Below are 19,981 nucleotides of genomic sequence, written 5' to 3'. Positions count from 1 at the left end.
CTATTCAGAAGAAAGATTACTTAAGTAATTTTCATCGATTTTACACACACAGATTAATTGAGTTTGGTTTAAACCTCAACTTTATATTTACAGTGTCAATCTAAGATCTTAAAACAACTAGTGACTTTAGGTTTTCCCGGGAAAGAAGCGTGTAATGACTTATAAAGCAATGAGTAGCATATTTCATGTAATACACAGTCCATTCAAACATCAAAATTTGTAAAACAATCTTCCATTTACGATAGGTTGAATTGAAATATTGGGTTTTTAAAAAAATCCTGTTCCTCCTTGGGGGCCTCTTAACTGGTTCCGTTCCGTTCCTTCCGCAAAGTACCAATAGCCGTTTAGGTCTAAGGATTTTTGACAGAGTTATGCCTCTTCAACTTTGAAAAAAAGAGAAATTCTCTGTTTCTGCTCTCTAACATTTGAAGGAATCCATATATACAGCTGATATTTTATATGTGGATTTTTTGCAAGACAAAACAGGTCGATTCCGAATTTGGTTTTAGTCCCAAAAGTTTTGACAGAGTTATGTCTCCTGAACTGAGGAAAAATTAGAAATTCCTCGATCGTTTACGCCCTGTAACTTTCAAAGTGATGCATATTTAAAGTTGATATTTCAAATAAGTCTATATATTAGAAAACACAGGTGAAGTTCGAAGTTGGTTCCAGTCCGATGGTTTTTGACAGTCTCTTGATCTTGAAATGAGTATCTTTCATGGAAACTTAGTCTGCAATCAAACAAATCTTATACTAAATTTGACAATTGAAACGGTTGTCGCCTGCAAGAGCATGTGTGGCATTACGGTACATGTAGTAAAAATCAATATTGTATGACATCTTTTTTTCAGTCATCTCAGAGAGGGGTAACCCTTGCCCAAAAATATGCATCCCCAAAACGTATATGCAAGTATTTGATTAATATTTATTAAAATTATCCCGAACTTACTACCAAGGTAATGACATCCCCACAGGAATTTTGTTTTGTATCCACAAACATTGAAAGTCACGAACATTGGTCGCTCAGGAACATTGAAAATACCATAGTGTTAGCCTTAATTTATTGACTGACGTAATCTCAAAGTTCGATCTAATTCACTTTGTTATTACTCGTGTCCTATGTTAAAGATACAAGACTGATATAGCAAATAATAACTGTGGACAAATTTACAAAGAACGTTTTATTCAAATTAAAGTAAACAAAAAATAGTAAATTCTTACATTGTACTTTTCGGTACAAAACACTTATCAGCCAATACATAAGTACTATAAGAATAAGTTTGGTCTTCAATTCCAAACGTCTTGTCTTTAAACACAAAACACCGCCAAATGATGAATAGATAATCAAATAAATTTTCCGAAGATAGTATCAAATTTGTTAAATTATTTACAAATGAATGCTCAAGCGGACTCTATAATTCATAATATATGATAATTATTATAATGAAATATTTTCAAACACACACACACACACACACACACACACACACACACACACACACACACACACACACACACACACACACACACACACACACACACACACATCCCCAGGTATATATATATATATATATATATATATATATATATATATATATATATATATATATATATATATATATATATATATATATATATAGTTAAATCCGAATAATATCGCAGTGTCCGGTTTTATATATAGAAAATTTGAAAAACGAAAGACAACACAGAGTAAAACGTTAGCGCTTTCATTCAATCTTCAGACGTTTTTAAAATAAAATAATGTTAACTTTAACTATGACGTCATTGTATTGTAGACGTCACCAAGTAACGTAATTGTTATTTTAAAAACGTCTGAAGATTGAATGAAAGCGCTAACGTTTTACTCTGTGTTGTCTTTCGTTTTTCAAATTTTCTATAGATATATATATATATATATATATATATATATATATATATATATATATATATATATATATATATATATATATATATATATATATATATGACATGTGCATTAAAATAAAAATAAACTGTATCTTTGTTTGAAAAACAAATAATTTAATTCTGGTTGAAATCCGCTTTCTGATTGGCTAAAAAATTGTTTTATATCGTATAAAGAATGTTGCCTACGTCATAGTAAGACTAACGTCAAAAACGTATCAATACGCTACGTTACGTTACGTTTGAATTTTGTACAATTTTATGTCATTTTAAAGGTCAAATGACCGTTTTTATCTACAATGAAGAGTAAAAAAATTAAATTATAAGCAATGAATTCAATATTTATTAGTTTTATACGATATAAAATGGTTTGGGACAGTTTACGCCTTATAAACCGCGACGCGGTTAATCTTCCGCCTTTGGATCCAGGCGGTTTTTTTGTTTCATACAATAGAATAGAATAAAAACGCTTTATACAATAGAAGGAAAACGCCTGTCAACTGAGTTTCACACCCTTTTAACGAGCTAGACCACCAGGAGTAGCTTATATAAACACTCCGATTTCAAAAAACACTCATATTACCGTCAGTGCTGGTCAGATAGGATTTTATTCACGCTTTACTGCACGCAGCTTGTGCATCATAACCTGTGTACCTGTCTGATGCTATCGCTATTCTAAACATCGCTTTATTACAAAATAAGAATGTATTTACTAAATCAAGAATACTGTAAAGTTTTACATAGCCTTGTGGTTTATTAACCGTATTCAATAGTTATTTTAAACGAATTGTCTCATGAATGACTTTTTCGATTAAGTCTAAACCAGAACTACAGGAAGAAAACAAAATGAATACATTTTCAGTCACCGGAAATGCATTATTAGATCTTGCAATTTTCAAGCTATTAAATGTTAATTTTATCGCTGAAATTGACTTATTTTTAATGAACTGAATAGATAAATTTAAAAAATATTTCATTACATCTCCTGAAAATCGCCGTTTTTAGAAGTGGATAGTTATAAAACAGAACGTAGTTGTATACCTGTCACATAAATAATTAAAATCGATTATTATAATAAATCTGGTAAATTTGTCCTTACAAAATAACAATACAAAGCGAGATATCAACAGAAAACTGTAATTTGTTGAGGCTACGAAAAACGTTAACAGTATTGTCACTGGGGGCCCATTATAAGCAAATACATTATCATAAATGACAACAATAGACACATTTCAGATATACGGACGCTTCACCTATCCAGATGATTGGACTTCGCAGTACAGTTAAGGCGGTCAATAAAAATATGGGCAAATTTTTGTGATGAAAACACGTATACTTTAGTTAAACTGGCATGTCCTTTTTAAAATCAATAACAGTCACTCAAATGCAATATATTTCTAAAATATATATATAACAGTACAATATTTTATGTTCATAATGGTTACGTGATATGGCAGTCGCATGGTACAAGCAGATGTATTTGTGGTTTTGAGGTCATTTAAAAAATTCAATATTGCAAGGGCATAATCATGTCAAAATTCACAACTGAATTATGAAATAACTTTATGTTGTATCGTAGATTTTGAAAAACGGTGCGAACTTTTTAAGATAAGAATATTTGTTAGTAGAAACCGTAATTTATAATGCATATGTTGAATAATTTTGAAGGTCACAGGGTTTATTTCATTGAAAAATAATTAATTTGTAAGATTTTACAAGGATCGTAGAAGTTTTTAAGTTACATAGCATATTTCAAATTCACATGTAAAAGTTTGTCGGGATCAGGTAAGTGTATGCCCTTGCAATTAAGTGATTTATCTAGGTACTCAGATTTTAGATATACGATATTTTATACAAAACCGAGGTGGCTTCTTTATACGATGCATACTTTTAACAAAATGAAAATAAGACTATATAGGTAGCATTCTACTTATAATAATGTTAAACAAAATATCCATTTATAATTTTCCGTTAATCTATGACATTTATTTTTCTTCGCTATAAAACTGCATGATAGCCTTCAATGACTTAAATTAAGGAGGCCGACTTTAGTTTGCATTGCGCATGTTTTTGCGCATTCTAATATAATACAGTTGATTTATGCTTCTTATGAATTTTTTTCGATATCATTTATAAAATTGAACACAATAAACAAAATGCAGATATAAATATTTAAATCTTTAAAGGAAATTTTTATTTTTAACACGATTTTTACGTTGTGCGGTAGAGGAGCATTGCCGTTGCACTTTTATGACGTTATGATAAAATGAAGCTTTGTAGGAGTACGTTATAAGAAATAACATAAAAGAAAAAGTAAAAATTGTACGCTGTTGAAATTTTATATACAGAATGATATTATCCTCGAGGATATTTTCCTCATTTTTGGAATGAATCCATTATACCAATCATCATTCGTGATGATCCAAATATATAGCAAAATTTGGTGCATTTTAATATTTTGAGATGGCCCCCACTAAAAACCAGACGGTAGAATTTTGTGTTTTTTACATATAAGGTAGAAAATGATATTACTAATCATATATAACAATTTGACAAAAAAAGCTATTGTAGTATTTTTTTAAACTGCTTTGATGTGCGGAAAATGACAGTTTCCTATATATTCCTATAGTAAATGTACCTTTATTTTGAGATGGTCCCTAAAATGAACCAGACGGTCGATTTTCATGAACCTTCGCAAATAAACTAGAGTTGGTTTAAATTACATATGGTTGAAAAATAAAGAGTTATGCTATTGTAGTTTTTCTGCAAAAAAACCCAAATCGGCCTCCTTAATGCGTCATTTTGAAGCATATGACGTCATATTTTGTAGTACAGCGAGAACGACATCTCGCTTATTTTTCAGTGTGTACGACATAACAGACATCAAAATTGTAAGTAATAGCATTTGTTGTTTTTAATTAAAAGATTAGTATAAGTTAATTTTACTAATAAATAGATTAATAAGTACTTTCGAGGTTTGTAATATACTGTGATGTCATAATGCACATTTCCCGTACTTTTTGTCTGAACGGAGTTTATTGACAGCCTTAACTGTGCTGCGTTAAACAAAAGCATCCAGATAACTGAAGCTCCACTGTATATTTATGAGATAAGAACTGTTTAATACTTTATAGGATAAGTGAATTTCAAAATAAAATCCTATGTACTGTAAGTCGTTTTAATTCCACGGTGTCATGGAATTTTCACGATTTTTACTAAAGTTCCAATTGCGATGGTTTTAATTTCACGCTGCTTAAAAATTCAATTGATCAGAATATAAGCATTTCAATGTTTATTAAAACTAGTGATAGTATTCACGATGGGTTTAATTTCGCAAGAAAATATTAAATCGCGAACATAGTGAAATTAAAACCATCGTGATTATTTGCCAATCTACAGTATTTATGGAAATGCTTACTTATATGCATATATCAAAACATCAATAAAAACATTTCAATACTGAAATCATAGCAATCAATCTGTAATAAGATAAGTACCAATTTTTTAATTTGTTTAAAAAATTTAAACTAAAATTATGCTATACCTATTAAAAAACTATCTCTATTACATTATTTGAACATAAAACAAAATTGCACATGATCAATAATGCTATACATTATGTGGTGTTTTATTCTTTTTCAATAACATATTCTGTTCAATCAATGAAGCATGCGTTTGAAAAATTAGCGATAGGGATTATTCAAAAAAGCATATTCTAAGATGTTATTGAATCAATTGATTATATTTGAATTTTGAATATAACAATTCTCATTGAAACCTTAAGTGCAACTCATGTTTTCGATTTCATTTAAATTAGATACAAAAAATAAAATAATTCACAGTATCACACATAATTCAATTCATTTCCGGTTTATTTTTCTGTTTTCTTTTCAAATATAAAAATTCATTACTGAACTGTTATTGCTTAGTTGAAGCCTTAACTTTGCATTTAAATGTTAAACCTTTTAACAATGATCAATATGCCACATCATCATTCCAACAAACAATTCGAGGTACATTTCTTTACGCTTCGTGAGTTTTATGCAAAGTTAACCTAGTTTGTACAGTAAATTATACAAGTTGTGTGGATAATTCTGGGTTCAAGTATTTGCGATGATCACTTAAACAGCTCACATTATCTTGTGCAGCAAACCATTGTCCAAATTGTTTCGCCCTTGCTATCTTTTCGTCAATGCCAATGATAAAATTAAAATTTAGGATAAAAGCGTGTTTTAATTGTTCCAAATTAGGATTTGTGTACCACTTTCCATCAAGAAACCTGTTCAGTGGTAAAAAGTAGATAACTATATTTCGGTAATGTTCTAGAATAAGGTCCATCAACACTATCTGATCATTGTCTTTAGATCTTACAAGAGCTGTGTTGTCTAAACATGAAAATGTTGTATCTAATTCGTCTAGACGATGTACGAGTTCCGCCCAGAACGTTTTCATTCGAGTCGAATTCCTCATGTAGTAAAACCCAATGGCTGCTTCGAATGATTTGGCATAGGTAGGAATGATTGTTAGGTCATATTCCTTTTTGCTTGTCACAAATGGTAAAGGGTTCCTTATCCACAATGCATCCAACTCAAAGAGAAAGACGGGGAAATTTTCCTGTAGGATCCAGTTGACGACCCTGCTTCTGTATATCCCGACACGCATGAAGCCCGCAGAGCAGTACCTTTGTTTCCCGTTAATTTTATGGAAGACACTTAAATACACAACAGAAAGGGACGGATACTGCGCGGTGATTTTGCTGTAAACTGAGTTGTCTGTGACCAGAATTAACACTTGAGAGTAATTTACCATATTCCTAGTATGACACATCCAATTTGTAAGAAAAGGAACAAATGCTCTGTTCATAAAGGTTAGCATCACCATTCCATGTTTCCTGACGATTCTCCTCGCTTCGCGAATCACATTCATTTTTTCACTAATATCTAAAGTATCATCATTTTTGTTATACATTTTGTCTGAACAAATTTCCAGATTGATTTTTTCATTGCAAGCTTCTTCGACTTCTTCGGAGTCATCATGGTGTACGTAATTGAAGCTTCCAATTATAAGAAGCAAAGTAATCAGCAACAAAAGAAACAGCAAAGGAATTTTCTTTAGCGATTTTGGTAATATCAAGTTTTGCTGAAAACACGTAGAAAAAAAACTGCAATTAAAAGTGGTTTTAGACTAACAAAATTTGACTCTGATATTAACAATCGATTTACAATAATGTTACTCAACCCTTTCATTTAATCTCCCACATTTAATTTCTCCTCCTAATTTTTAGCTGAAATTTATAACATGAAAATTATTCAAATAATTTAGAACATTGGAACCCAAATGATAAACACTTAAAAGAAAAAAAGTACTTAAGTTATGTTAGGCGGAATTCAAAACTGAAATTAATGTGTGCTATAAATAACAAATAAATAACTTAAGAAAGTCAGAGATACTTCTTAAAAATTTTAGATATATATTATAAATAATTTGAATAATTTTTGTTTATTTTGTCATTAGAAACTATATACGTTCTAAAGCTTGTCATAAAACCTACAAAAATACAATTTTCACCAGATAAATTTTTTTGAAAGTATGTTTTAGAGAATTTTTTTTTACAAAGTTATCATTTCATATTATGATCGATGATCAGTTTGAAAATATAAATAAAAACACATTTGGTGCACAGCGGTTATTATTGATCATTGTGCACTTTAAAATGGGAGTTATATTTTTCTCATGATTTTAAAGTGTTATATTTTCTCGTGATAGTAATAAAATTTATTTCAAAATGTAAGCTTTTTCAAAATCCGGAATTTTATAAATTGAGGACAATTTGTCCAGATATGTCTTCAATATTAAAAGAACAGACATAACTTATCACGAAATCACTACTGTTGTTTTGTAAGGAGAGAGACTCAAATGAAAAAAAAAATCTTGTAAAATTTGACTATAAATATTCAAACTTTCAAACACAGTTTTACGCTTAAGGTCTTTCAAAGTCTTCAACTTTGATTTCTTATTGTTAAATGAGATCTAGAAAACATATTCTGAACATATTGCAAGTTGCATGCATAAAAAATCTAATCACGTGTATAGCGTAATTGCAAAATTTTATCCCTTTTTTTGATAAAACCCTCCAGTTTCCTGAAGAAAAAATTGCCTCTTGAGTTTAGATAAAATGAATGCTTTGTAATAAAGAAATGATGTTCTCTGTTTGAATATAAAAATAATGAAAATCTTTTAAGGATCATGTGCACTCTAAACAAAAAAACGTTAGGTATATAATACATAAAAGCTGCCATCCAGTAAAAAAAGGAGAGAGAGAGAGAGAGAGAGAGAGAGAGAGAGAGAGAGAGAGAGAGAGAGAGAGCTTCTCCTACTCGAACTTTCAACTGTTTAGAATTAAAGTTTCTGGAAAAACCTGAACCGGCTGACATGTAACAGAAGTTGAGGTTTGCATTCTGACAATATAATCTCACATCGTTAACAGGTAGCCTAGTGGAGCGAGGATTAACCGGACGTCTTTGTATAAATGTTTTGTACAATTCATGGAGGACAAAGCTGGATATCATTAAAAAAAAATTAAAGATATTATCAAAGGTCATGAATAATGATATATGGTACGAATGAAATTTACATTAGACGTGAAAAGAAAGTTTAAAAGCATAACTCAATTCAATGTCTACCATTACAATGTACATTATCATAATCAATATACAGAGGCATAAATCAGTATGAAGCTTAAAGATTAATGACATTGAGCTATTCGGTTTCACATTAACACTCAACTTTTTATGATCATTTTAACTTCAGAAAAAAAAAAATGGATTACACAACAGTTAAAAAAATATGAACACGTTATCAATTATCTGAATAGTTTCCGCCATTTTTTTTTTAATTTTCAAAGCAAATAATATCTTTGTACAGTTTAAAGAATAAGTATCATCTACGTGTATATTATAAAGTTAAGAATCAGTTTTTCGAAAATCTTAACTTATTGATAAATTGAACACTAACACGTGTTTATTTTGTAATTTGACTTTGCAATGTTTAATGACATTTAAGGGGAATATGCGACCATCTTGTACATTTAAGAATAAGAATGGAAACATTTCTTGAACTGACTTGTTTCTGCCCACAACTGGCCAAAAATGTATATAGGCAATATATACGAAGTCCTACATGTCATTTTGTTTTAAAATTATGCATACAAGAACAGGACAATGTCGTTTTAATCAATCAGAACAGCTGTCGAACTGCGCAGCTACAGACTTATTTTCATGATTTAAAAATCTGAAAATAGGAAGGAGGTTCATTGGTGTCCTCTCTAAACCATTTGAGAAAAATGTCCAAGCTTGCTTATTTAACGTAGCTCGCGGGTTTACTGACGTCACAATAGGATTCGACGTAAAAAGTTTACCGTCATAGTTAACTTATACATTTTTTAAACAAATGACAAATGATCTTTAGAAACATAAAAGAAAATATAAAAAAAAAAATTAAATGCAGCTTCTTCAAACATATATATTTATCAAGTGCGGAACATTTAATTATGTGACATACATCGTCACATTTTGTTTTATAAGGTATAAGTGTGCGGTGGAACTCTTCCTTGTAAAATCATGTTTAGACAAGTAAATTAATTGAACCGTTTGCGTTAACTATGCTTCTTTAATTTACAAACTTCTGTATTTTTAACTACCGATCTACCTTTTTAAATTCGTTTGGTTTAAGCTAATTGATTTATACGATTACAAATTTATTATACTAACAGTTGTATGGCAATTATTTTTGCATTGACTGACTCATAGTTTCATGAAAAGAAAAATAGCCATATCACAACCTTTCATTTATTATATTTATGCATTCGATAACATTTATAATAATGTCTTAGTAGTATTTACATGTTTTAATATGTGTTAATCAGCTAGTCTTGTCAATCAACTCATTTTCATTTTTGGGTTTTCAGACGTAAGAAAATAATGACGTTGGGCTAACGTCATCATGAAATAATCTTTAAAGTTGTTTTGCTAAATTTGGCCGATTACATTGATTGTCTTTTATGAATTAAGTACAATTATTTTCGTCTAGGATCTGCATTTTACTATATATTTTATGGAATTGGCGTTGCTTGATTTTATCATGGACACTGTGTTTGAAACACGATAACATAAATACCGCGCAGACGAATCTCAAAAAAAAACTAGAAATAAAATTCTGAAACCTCACGTGGATCATATCGATGAATTTTTATGGTAGGTTTTTTCACAAGCGGTAAACTCAGGAGCTACCTTAACTGATTTCAAAGTTCTATGATTACGATTGGAAGTGAAAACTTAGACACTTTTCATGCACACATCTATTTTTAGCATCCTCTTTGATGGCAACCTGGATGCGGATAGTAATTCACAATTCAATATTCACGCTGGCTTAATGTTCACGGAAAATTTTACCGATCGTGAACAAAGTAAAAGAAAAAGAGCCTAATGTATTCACGTCTGCAGTTCTCGCAGTTAGCTTTTAACCATTGCACTAAGCTGACCGGTAACGATTTTTTGGAAAGAAATAATTTTAAAATTGTATTGATTTTTAACTTTAGTTCAATTGGATCTTAGTTTGAACTTCAGGACGTTTTTTACTCAGGGTTTGAGTTCTCAAATCCGGATTGTTAAAAAGTTCAATGCCATGAATAAATTTGTTCTTAACACTAATTATTGACATAAAACTCGATATTTTTACTATACTATTGAATTAGGCTCAAACGAAGTATGATTTTTAGCGAAACATAAGAAATTCGAACTAATTTTTTTAGATTTTGTTTTCCACTGAAATATTTTTGGTAGTAAATTAATATTAAAAGTTAAAATTTTATTTGTTATTCAACATAATTTTGCATATTTTCTGCTGGTCTTATCTCGCTTTTTCGTTAAAATAATTGTATGGCACACGCTACAAAAATATTGAGAAATGCTTAAACATGATAAAAGACAACATATCTGAAAATTTTGATCATTGACCTCGTTGACCTCGTATGAATTTTATGACAGAAGAGAAATGTCAATATACATAATTTAATACTTTTAATGTTTTATCATTATAATCATTCAGTTTTTTTGTTATATTGAATCAAAAATGGGTAGGGACTTAAAAACTGATAGAGAAAAATTCGGACTTTAATATTTATAAAAATTGTGAATGAAAACTTAAAGCAATATGAGCTGTATTCTAAGTCTGCATGTGACTTAAACTTTTATGATAAATAAAGATAATGAAGATGAATAATAAAATCATTAATTTTTGTCAGAGGAAAGATATTTCTTCTACGGAACATACAGCAAATCAATTTTTGACAGGACGACAATAATTCAATTTCGCTCCAATTAATGCTCCTTAACGTCCCTTTTCACAAAAAATTTCAAAAAAAGGAATTTAAAAATCATGATATTTTTGTCGTTTTAGTAGAAAACAACATTTTCAAATAACATTTTCATAAAAAAAAATTTATCATGAAAATTGTAGCTCATTTTGCTTTAAGCTTTGTATCTATTTAATGTCACTGCCATTCATAAACTGTATTTCATTTGTTGAAGAGTTTGGCAATTTGCATTATTTTCACAATTCAGAAAATCTCAATCATAGTGTAAAATTTTTAGGGACTTTTCTTAATTTTCCAAAAAATATTCAATGGTCATTAACTCAAAAAGTATGTCATTGACCTACGTTTTTTAAAGTGAAAAATAACACTTCCATGTAAGATCTATGACACAGAATAGTTGGTTTTTTATTATCGTCAGTGGATTTTTTTTACATTCTGAGTTAACGTCATCTTTAAATAAATTGGAGCAAATAAATTATTGGGAGCTGAGTTTAATGAACATCCTCCATGCAGTTACTCTGGCAAAACGGAGGTGAAACAGATTTCTGTCCTAGGCACAATTCATGGATGGAAAACCATCACCGCTGACAATTAAGACTTAGCAGTTGAAAATAAAAGACAAAGTTTAAGGAAAACTATCTATAAATACTCTAAAAATAATCAGATTTAAATAGTACGAACAATTTAGATATTTCTGTAATCTTATATATTCCTACGCATTAGTTTAATAAGACCGATTCGCTGCCACTGGTTACCAAAGAGCTGTTTCTACAGCCAAAAGTTTATTGTTATTTGTTTGTTAAAAACGCGCATGGGTGCAATTTATACATTTGGGTGCAACAAATATTTCGATAACTTTTACCTAATACATCGAAAATACATCGCTTATTCTATCTTTAGATATTACACACCATGATTCTATCTTTAGATATTACACACCATGATTTATAAGGAGTTCACATAAGAAAAGGTCGAGAATTCGTAAAAGATAAAAATGTGCACTATTTTTCTTATACAGCAAAAAAACTTCTTGCCCTGTACAATTACATATTGTTGATTTTAAAACAAAACAATAAACAATAAGATCAATTCAAGCAGTACATAAGTACTTTGATCGAGGATTGTGTTTGAGTAAAAATAAGAGAAAAATGAAAGAAAAACTTTGATTTTAAGCGCCGTAGTCATCTTGAGTACTGTGGTTTCATTAATTTTCAAGGGCATCAATTTTCGTGGATAAAGTGAAAATCACAGTTTCAAGGATACGTAAATTCGTGGTCAATGACCCTATCAATACAAAATGTTAATAAAAATTGCACTTCAATGAACATTTAATTTCGTGGATCAACTAAACAACGAAATCCACGAAAATTGGTATTCAACGAATATTGATGAAACCACAGTATCATCAAAACCATGTTATGATTCTAATGTGAAAAATTTACAGATAGACTTGAATAAATTAGTTCAAATCTGAAGTATATTTGAGAGTAAAACCAAATTTCCGAGTTCCTTAGATTATTTATATAATGCGTCCTGTATTCAAACAACAAGTATTTCGACATCAACCCAGATTTTATTATTTCTGATCTTTGAAAAATTTGTTCTTGATGAATAAAACGAATTTCTTTCTTATTCGATTTTTTAAAATCATATTTACGTTTTAAAATCATTAATTTTAGGAATTTGCACAATTTAATTAACATTATCAGCATTGAAATTATCGTTGAAATAAGTAAATTAGACCATGCATCTTTAAGGAAGTGAATACATTTAGTTCTATGAACAGGAAGAAAAGCATTCAATGGAAACCAAAGTGTATCAAGTTTAAAAGGAAAGAATTATCATTTGATCAAAAGATGTCTGTGTTATATGATTAAGAAGAGTATATCATATGCATAATTCTAAATCCTCCTTTTTAATTTCTATGCGACATAAGTTGCAAAATTATTTCATCAGCAATGGTTAAAACGTATTTATTCAATGTAGCTAACAACAATTCTGAACGTTTTTCTTACCTTTAGTTTTGCCATGGTTTAGATCTCATTTGGTTAATCTTAAATATAAAAATCAAATGCGCCGTAACCATATACCCCAGGAGGTTTTATTGCTGCTAAAGTGGCGTCTACAGTAGCAATGTGATGCTTCCTAAATTCATCTATATTCAAATGAATAAAATAAGCGACGAAGCTTGAAGGGCGTCTACAAAAGCTCACGTGATGTTTCAACAACGTCGTAAAAACGGTATAAAAATATCAACGACAAAATTCATCATAAAGACAATATCGCGCTTTTGCAGGTTGGGACCAATCGCCCAAATGGGATATACGAGGGTTGTCCCAAAATAGCGTAGACAAGTGGCGTTATTCAGTTAATCGAAGACAAAGGAAGATGAAATTTGTGCCACAAAGGGTTCAAGAAATTTGCATTCAAATAATGTTTTAAAATCAAATATTGTTTGAGATTAAATTAGTGAATTGAAAGCATGTTAGATTAGATATTCGACATGCGGCGCAATGTCAAAAACAAAAAGTTTAAATCAACATAATGAAAAGAAAATTGCGAGGAAAAGTACTTTTCGAATGAAAAAATTCAAATAAAACATACATTGATATTTGATAATAATTCTATTATTTACTCAAAAAATGTTTTGGCTATAACAAAACTTTTGAATATTTTATAGCGCATTTTGTGACAGGTTGAAAAGTTAACTCGTAATAAAATGACGATGTCAGCGTTTAAGGCGGCACAGCAGTAACTGATACGATTTTGTAAAGACCATGATATAAATCCTAAGCGGCTTTGGAAGTAAATTAACTTAACAAAATCGATTAAAAATGCGTTTTGTGAATAAGTAGTTAAAACAACATTAAAAATATTTGAACAAGTATAGTTATCGAAAGCAATTTGTTTATACATTTAAGGTTTAAAGTAACATACACTAAAAGCCAGAAACAATGACTGGGAATATGCGATGTGTGTAATACAAAAAGCGGAAAAGCAAATAAAGTCAATATCTGAATAAATTCAATTTTTGTCGAAAAAATATTTTACAGGAGATCATTGATGACGTGAAATGCATATTTTTGTCACTTTATTATTTTTGTGTGTATGTTATTTTGATTGTTTATTCACACCAGAAATTGACCAACAACGTAGCTAATTGAGCAATACACTCCAAATTTTTAATATCCAATAAATGTTCATAATATTTTTAAAAGATTAATGACGAAAATTCGGAATGGATGAAATTCGAACTTTAAATTGTTACATTTATTTGTTGTAATTTTAATTATCAAATTGTAAATAAAAGTATCAACATATCATTGCTTTCTGCTCGCAATCGCCTTATATTAGTATCAATTTCAAACAAAGAAAAACCTTGTTAATGGTGTATGAGGGATTTTTGCTCAACATTCAGAGGCTACTAGCACGGAAATTATGTCATTGCCTTGAAGGAAACATTCGGTAAACAATATTAAATGTATCCAAAATACGACAGAATTTCAAGTAGAATTCTTTAAACTGAATGGCAGAGTGTCATCCTGTAAATTGAACTAGTTTTCTAAAAGTCTATAATAGCACTGGAATAGTAATGCTAGTATGAATAAAAGTTGTATTTCATTCCTATTATTGATGCGCTTTTTGAGTAAACTTTATTATGAATAAACTATTAGAAGTCATTTGCTTGGAATAAAAGAAAGCGCTTATCAGTGTTATATTCGTAAAGTCACAACACAGCCACACAAAAGCATCATGATTGTAGTGTATATTGGCAAACGATTAACGGAGGCATACACAACAATTGTAGTCATTGGTTACAATCATAACTAAGTTATAGTCCTGAGTGTATTGGACAACCCAAAAGTCAAATGACAAATGCAGTAAATTAAAGCAATATGAACTGTATTTTTTAGATATTATTTTTTGGCTGCAAACGTCTGCTAGTATGATAAGTCTGCACATAACTTAAACTTTTATGATGGATAAGATTTGAAAAAATCATTAATTTCCGTCAAAGGAAATATTTCTCTTCAAAGGAATATACAGGAAATCAATTTTGTACAGGACGACAAGAATTCAATTTTGCTCCAAATAAGGTTTCTTAAAGCTGAACACCGCTCGTAAATAGGAACCGTCACACAGGTACATGGTATATAAACCCTTCGATTTCGACACCCGATTGCACATCTGAAACTCGTGGCCGACGTGTAGTGTTCCTTTCGTTGTCTTTGGATTTTTATGCATTTAATTGTTATTTATGTGCATATTATGTATGTAAATAATGCAATGACCAGTTCATTTGATGTTAGTACTCTCCTGGTTTGAAAAGTGCGTAAAACTTGACAATTTCATCGCGACCGAGTAACATGGCGAGGCAAGATGTACGTCCACACAGGTGAGACCTCTACAGCGATATACCTTGAACTGTTAAGAGGTCTTTGGCTTATATAGGGGTGTAGGAAGAGCGGTGCTGAAAGAGAAATATGGAGGACAGTGCCTATTTACGAGCAGTGTTCAGCTTTAACGACCTTTTCACACTGTGATTGTGATGGCACCTGTCAACTAACACTACCTGTGTCTATCTGCGTTCTTTGAAGCATGGCATATACCCAGTCAGAGAATACGAGTTCGTCTGTCGCTGTTGACCGCACTAGTATACCGCTATACATAAAACAACAGCGATTTGAAAACCAATCAAGGTAAACATCTCACTGATTACGACCTAATTGATCCCATCAAAAAAGTCATCGGTGATGACATTTTGTGTGTTCAGCTAGATAGAAATTTATGGTGCGTATATTTAAAAAAAATGTTGAAATTAGAATCAACCTTTTAACACGGGTCATTGAGATCAATGGCGTCTCGTTTCAATTCTACGATTCAAATCCTTACTCAACTGGCGCAAAGTCCACTGATAAAAAACACTGAAAATACGGATTTGTGGCCTCCCTTTGTCAGTAGCAGACTCTGCCGTTCATGAACTGCTTGACAAACTTGGCGTCAAACACACTAGCAAAATTTTATACGAAAAAACTCGTCATCCAGAAACCAATAGAATGGTTCCTTTACATTGTCCGACCAAAGAGTATTACCCCGACTTCACACTTGTGCAGGTCTACAATGCAAGATTTTTCATTTTGGTCAGCCAAATAAGGCTTCAAACCCCTTGTGCACAAACTGTTGGAAAACTGGACACAATCAAACACGAAGTACTTCTGATGCGGCGAGTAAAGTTTGCAAACAAACGGGAAATGTCCTTATTGTCCTTATTTCGAACAACAGAAGCATCTGACACCTTTTTGTGGATCAGAGGATGTGTTATCAAAATTTTTATCCATGTGAATAATATGCGGAGTCAATCATAAATGCGCCGAGCACGCATTTCAATATATAAAAGCTATGCGTTGTGGATACCTTGAGGCGGCTACATGTAACACCATTAAGGAGGCTGATAACGCTCTCTCGGTGCTTCGTTTCGGAAAGAAGGTCAAGGTGAACCAACAATGGGAATCTACAAAAGTAGAGATCATGCAGGATATCCTTGAAAACAAATGTGTTTAGGTTCCTATGTTTCAGGAGAAGCTGCATACCTCGAAACAATTTAAGATTTTTGTAGAAGCAACATTCAATGACGAATGGGGATCAGGACTCGATCGCCAAGGTACTCTGAATACTATACCCGAACACTGGCCTGGGTGTTACAAACTCGGTCAACTTCTGAAAAAGATCGCGAAAAAAGTCAGGAAAAGAAAACTTAGTGATAGCGTTAAAGTAGATCCAGTGTTCTGTGATGTCATACTCTATTGTAAAACTTTTAATTCTTAAAACTTTGTGCAAGATAGTTTTATATATTTTATGTGAATAGAATCACATGGAAGTAACCAGAATAACTGTCGAGTTTAAGATATTTTCGCAGATTAATCTTATCCTAAACGTTCAAATTTTTATATATTTTATCTATGTTAAGGGGAAATAACTCTTTTTCTGACTTTTCTCTTAGTTGTATGTCTAAATGCTATAATGTTTCTTATCCCAGCAATTAATTTTAAATGTGTTTGTGGTTTAACTTTTCTGACACAGTTGACAATAAAATTAAAAAGAAAAACAAGTTTCTGCAAACAAATATTTTACTTTTAACAAAAAAGTACGGTTTTCTGATGCTAAATGGGGCTTTACTTCATGTATATCTGACATCTCAAAAAGTGTGATGACATGTATATTTTTTCTTATAATCAATGAAATTTAAGTCTATTAAATTGAAATCAGTTTTGTTTTTCAACTTTCATCAGAGAGTTTTACGAGTATGGAGTTACCTTAACCACAAACAGAGAAACTCGAATCGGGACCAATCAAGGCAGCTCAACATCGTTCAGATGTTAAAGCAACTGAGAACAGCTTCCGGCTGCAACCTAAACTCTGATAACTGTTCTGATGAAGGGAAACGACCTGTTTGTGATTGTTATCGGTATGTGAATTAAGAACTCTATTATTCATAACAATTATATTACGAAGTGGCATAATTTTAATGTTTTGATTTAAATATTACTGGTTTTTGTCCGTCTACAATGATGCAATAAAACTTCTCTGAATGTACGAGGTTTAAACACTTATGAAAAAAAAAAACTTTTTTACATGGGTTAATCAAAGCAAAATTGATGTTTTATTATTACAAGAAACACATTGTATAGAAAAATCTAAAGAGAATATGATACTAACTGGAATGGTGAATCTATACACGCTCTTTCAGACTCCGCTTACAGCAGAAGTGCTCAAAAATTTGATTTTGGAGATAATTTTATTTCATGGGTAAAAATACTGTATACTAATCCAATTTTTAGAATAAAAATCAAATGACTGGATTTCAAAAACATGTGAAATGTAGCGTGGTATAAGGGTTTATCCCTCTAACTATTTTTAGAATCGGTAGGACCTTAATGCAAAATAGTCCCTGTACTTGCAGAGTGTATATACATTTATTGGGACATTTTAAATCAGAATGCTTGACACATGTCAGAAAAGAGGATTTGCAATTTTGAAAACAAGTGTCAAAATTGAATTATCATTTGAAGAAAAGAAATGAAATTGTTTGATGTACACCCTTCCTAAAACTGAGAAATTCCCCTCTTTTACTTTCATTTTCAGAGTTTTTCAATACAGACGCATTTTGCTGGAAAACGAATCTGACTTCAAACCACGAAATTTCAACAGGAAAGAGCCAATTTGATGAGCTTTCATTCAAGAGGTCCCTCGTTGCTGAACGAAAATTAGGGCAGGAGCTATGAACCATAACGTTAACATTACCGCCTATAGAAAATGCATTAGTGGACTAAACCCATAAGACAGGGATGTCCTATTTCAGCTTTATTGTATTTATTTATTGCAGAAATTTAAGCTATAGAAACTTAAAACTAATAATGATATAAAGGGTATTAAAATTGCCAATATAAACAGCAATTTAAAATCTACAACATGCAGATGATGTTACCTAATAGCACTTAGAGACATGCTTTCTTTGGACAAAGCCATTGAAACAGTCAAGTCATTTTGCGATCATGCTGGATCTAAAGTTAACTTAAACAAAACACAATGTATACTTCTTGGAAAACTTAAAGATAAACATTCTAATACTGGCGAGATTAATGTCAAAAACGATGCTGTAAGATGTCTAGGAATTTTTATTGGACATGATAAAGAACTGATTTAAATTTTAAAAAATTACGATGATATGAAAAAACCTTTTTGAATCCTGGAAAAAAAGAAAACTTACTATTTTTGGAAAGACTTGTAAAGTAAATTCTCTAGATATTTCAAAACTGATTTACGTAGGGTCGATTTTACCCCTCCCTAATCAAGATTTTTTGAAAAAGATTAAATGTAGCATTTTTTAATTTTATTTGGGATAAAAGAGATAGAATAAAACGAGATACATTAATTGGCAAAATTGAGGACGGAGGCGTTGGTCTAGTAGATATAGAACTGAAACTTAAGGCTATAAAACCATCATGGGTAAAAAGACTTGCAGATGAATCTGCTTAATAGTATATTTAAAGGGTATATAAAAACACGGGATTAGCTACAGATTATCTACTATCAATGTCTGAAAGAAAAGTTGAAAGTTTTGGATGTTTGTGAAATCTACCTACTGTGTATAAAGAAATGCTGTGTTGTTTTAATGAATGTAAAAGGTTATTTAATCTATCTGAACTTTCAAATGTAACATTTGCACAACAACAACTATGGAATAATACTCTGTTCGAACATAAGGGAAAATCATTATTGTTTTAAAAACTGGGTAATGAGTAAAACTTTGTTTGTCAAAGATTTATTCAACAAAAAGGGTGAATTAAAAACACTACAAGAACTTTCAAATGATCTAAAGAAGAAATATAATTGGTTGTGTGAATACAATATTTTAAAGAAAACAATCAAGAAAATAAGTGAGCGTTTTGATATGAAGTGTTGTTTTTATACAAAAATGCTAAAAGAAATGTTTATAATTTTCAAAAGGGAACATTTGATATATTCTATAAAAGATGTTAATTCTACTATGTAAAATTGCTTCATAAAAAATTCAAACCACCTTGCGCCCAATTTGCATTTAACAAATTATTTAATATTGGCAGAGAAAACTGGAAAGATATTTATGAAAGAAAGGTTCAGAACATGTATAACAAAAGACTTAGT

The 19,981-nt window shown here is 30.7% G+C and overlaps 1 protein-coding gene across 1 annotated transcript; it reads right to left on the bottom strand.

The window, feature by feature from the left end:
- Positions 1-4,022: 4,022 nt before the first annotated feature.
- LOC128163729 (uncharacterized) lies at positions 4,023-13,442 on the bottom strand. Its single transcript, XM_052827380.1, has 2 exons — positions 13,312-13,442; positions 4,023-7,062 (listed from the first exon to the last, which is right to left on the bottom strand). Exons 1-2 carry the CDS (start codon positions 13,324-13,326, stop codon positions 5,995-5,997), a joined length of 1,083 nt encoding a protein of 360 aa, XP_052683340.1. The 5' UTR covers positions 13,327-13,442; the 3' UTR covers positions 4,023-5,994.
- Between the last annotated feature and the right edge of the window lie 6,539 nt (positions 13,443-19,981).

This window comes from Crassostrea angulata, chromosome 9 (genome assembly GCF_025612915.1).
Source record: "Crassostrea angulata isolate pt1a10 chromosome 9, ASM2561291v2, whole genome shotgun sequence".
Lineage (NCBI taxonomy): Eukaryota > Metazoa > Mollusca > Bivalvia > Ostreida > Ostreidae > Magallana > Magallana angulata.
This window is presented reverse-complemented; position numbering and strand designations above follow the sequence as displayed.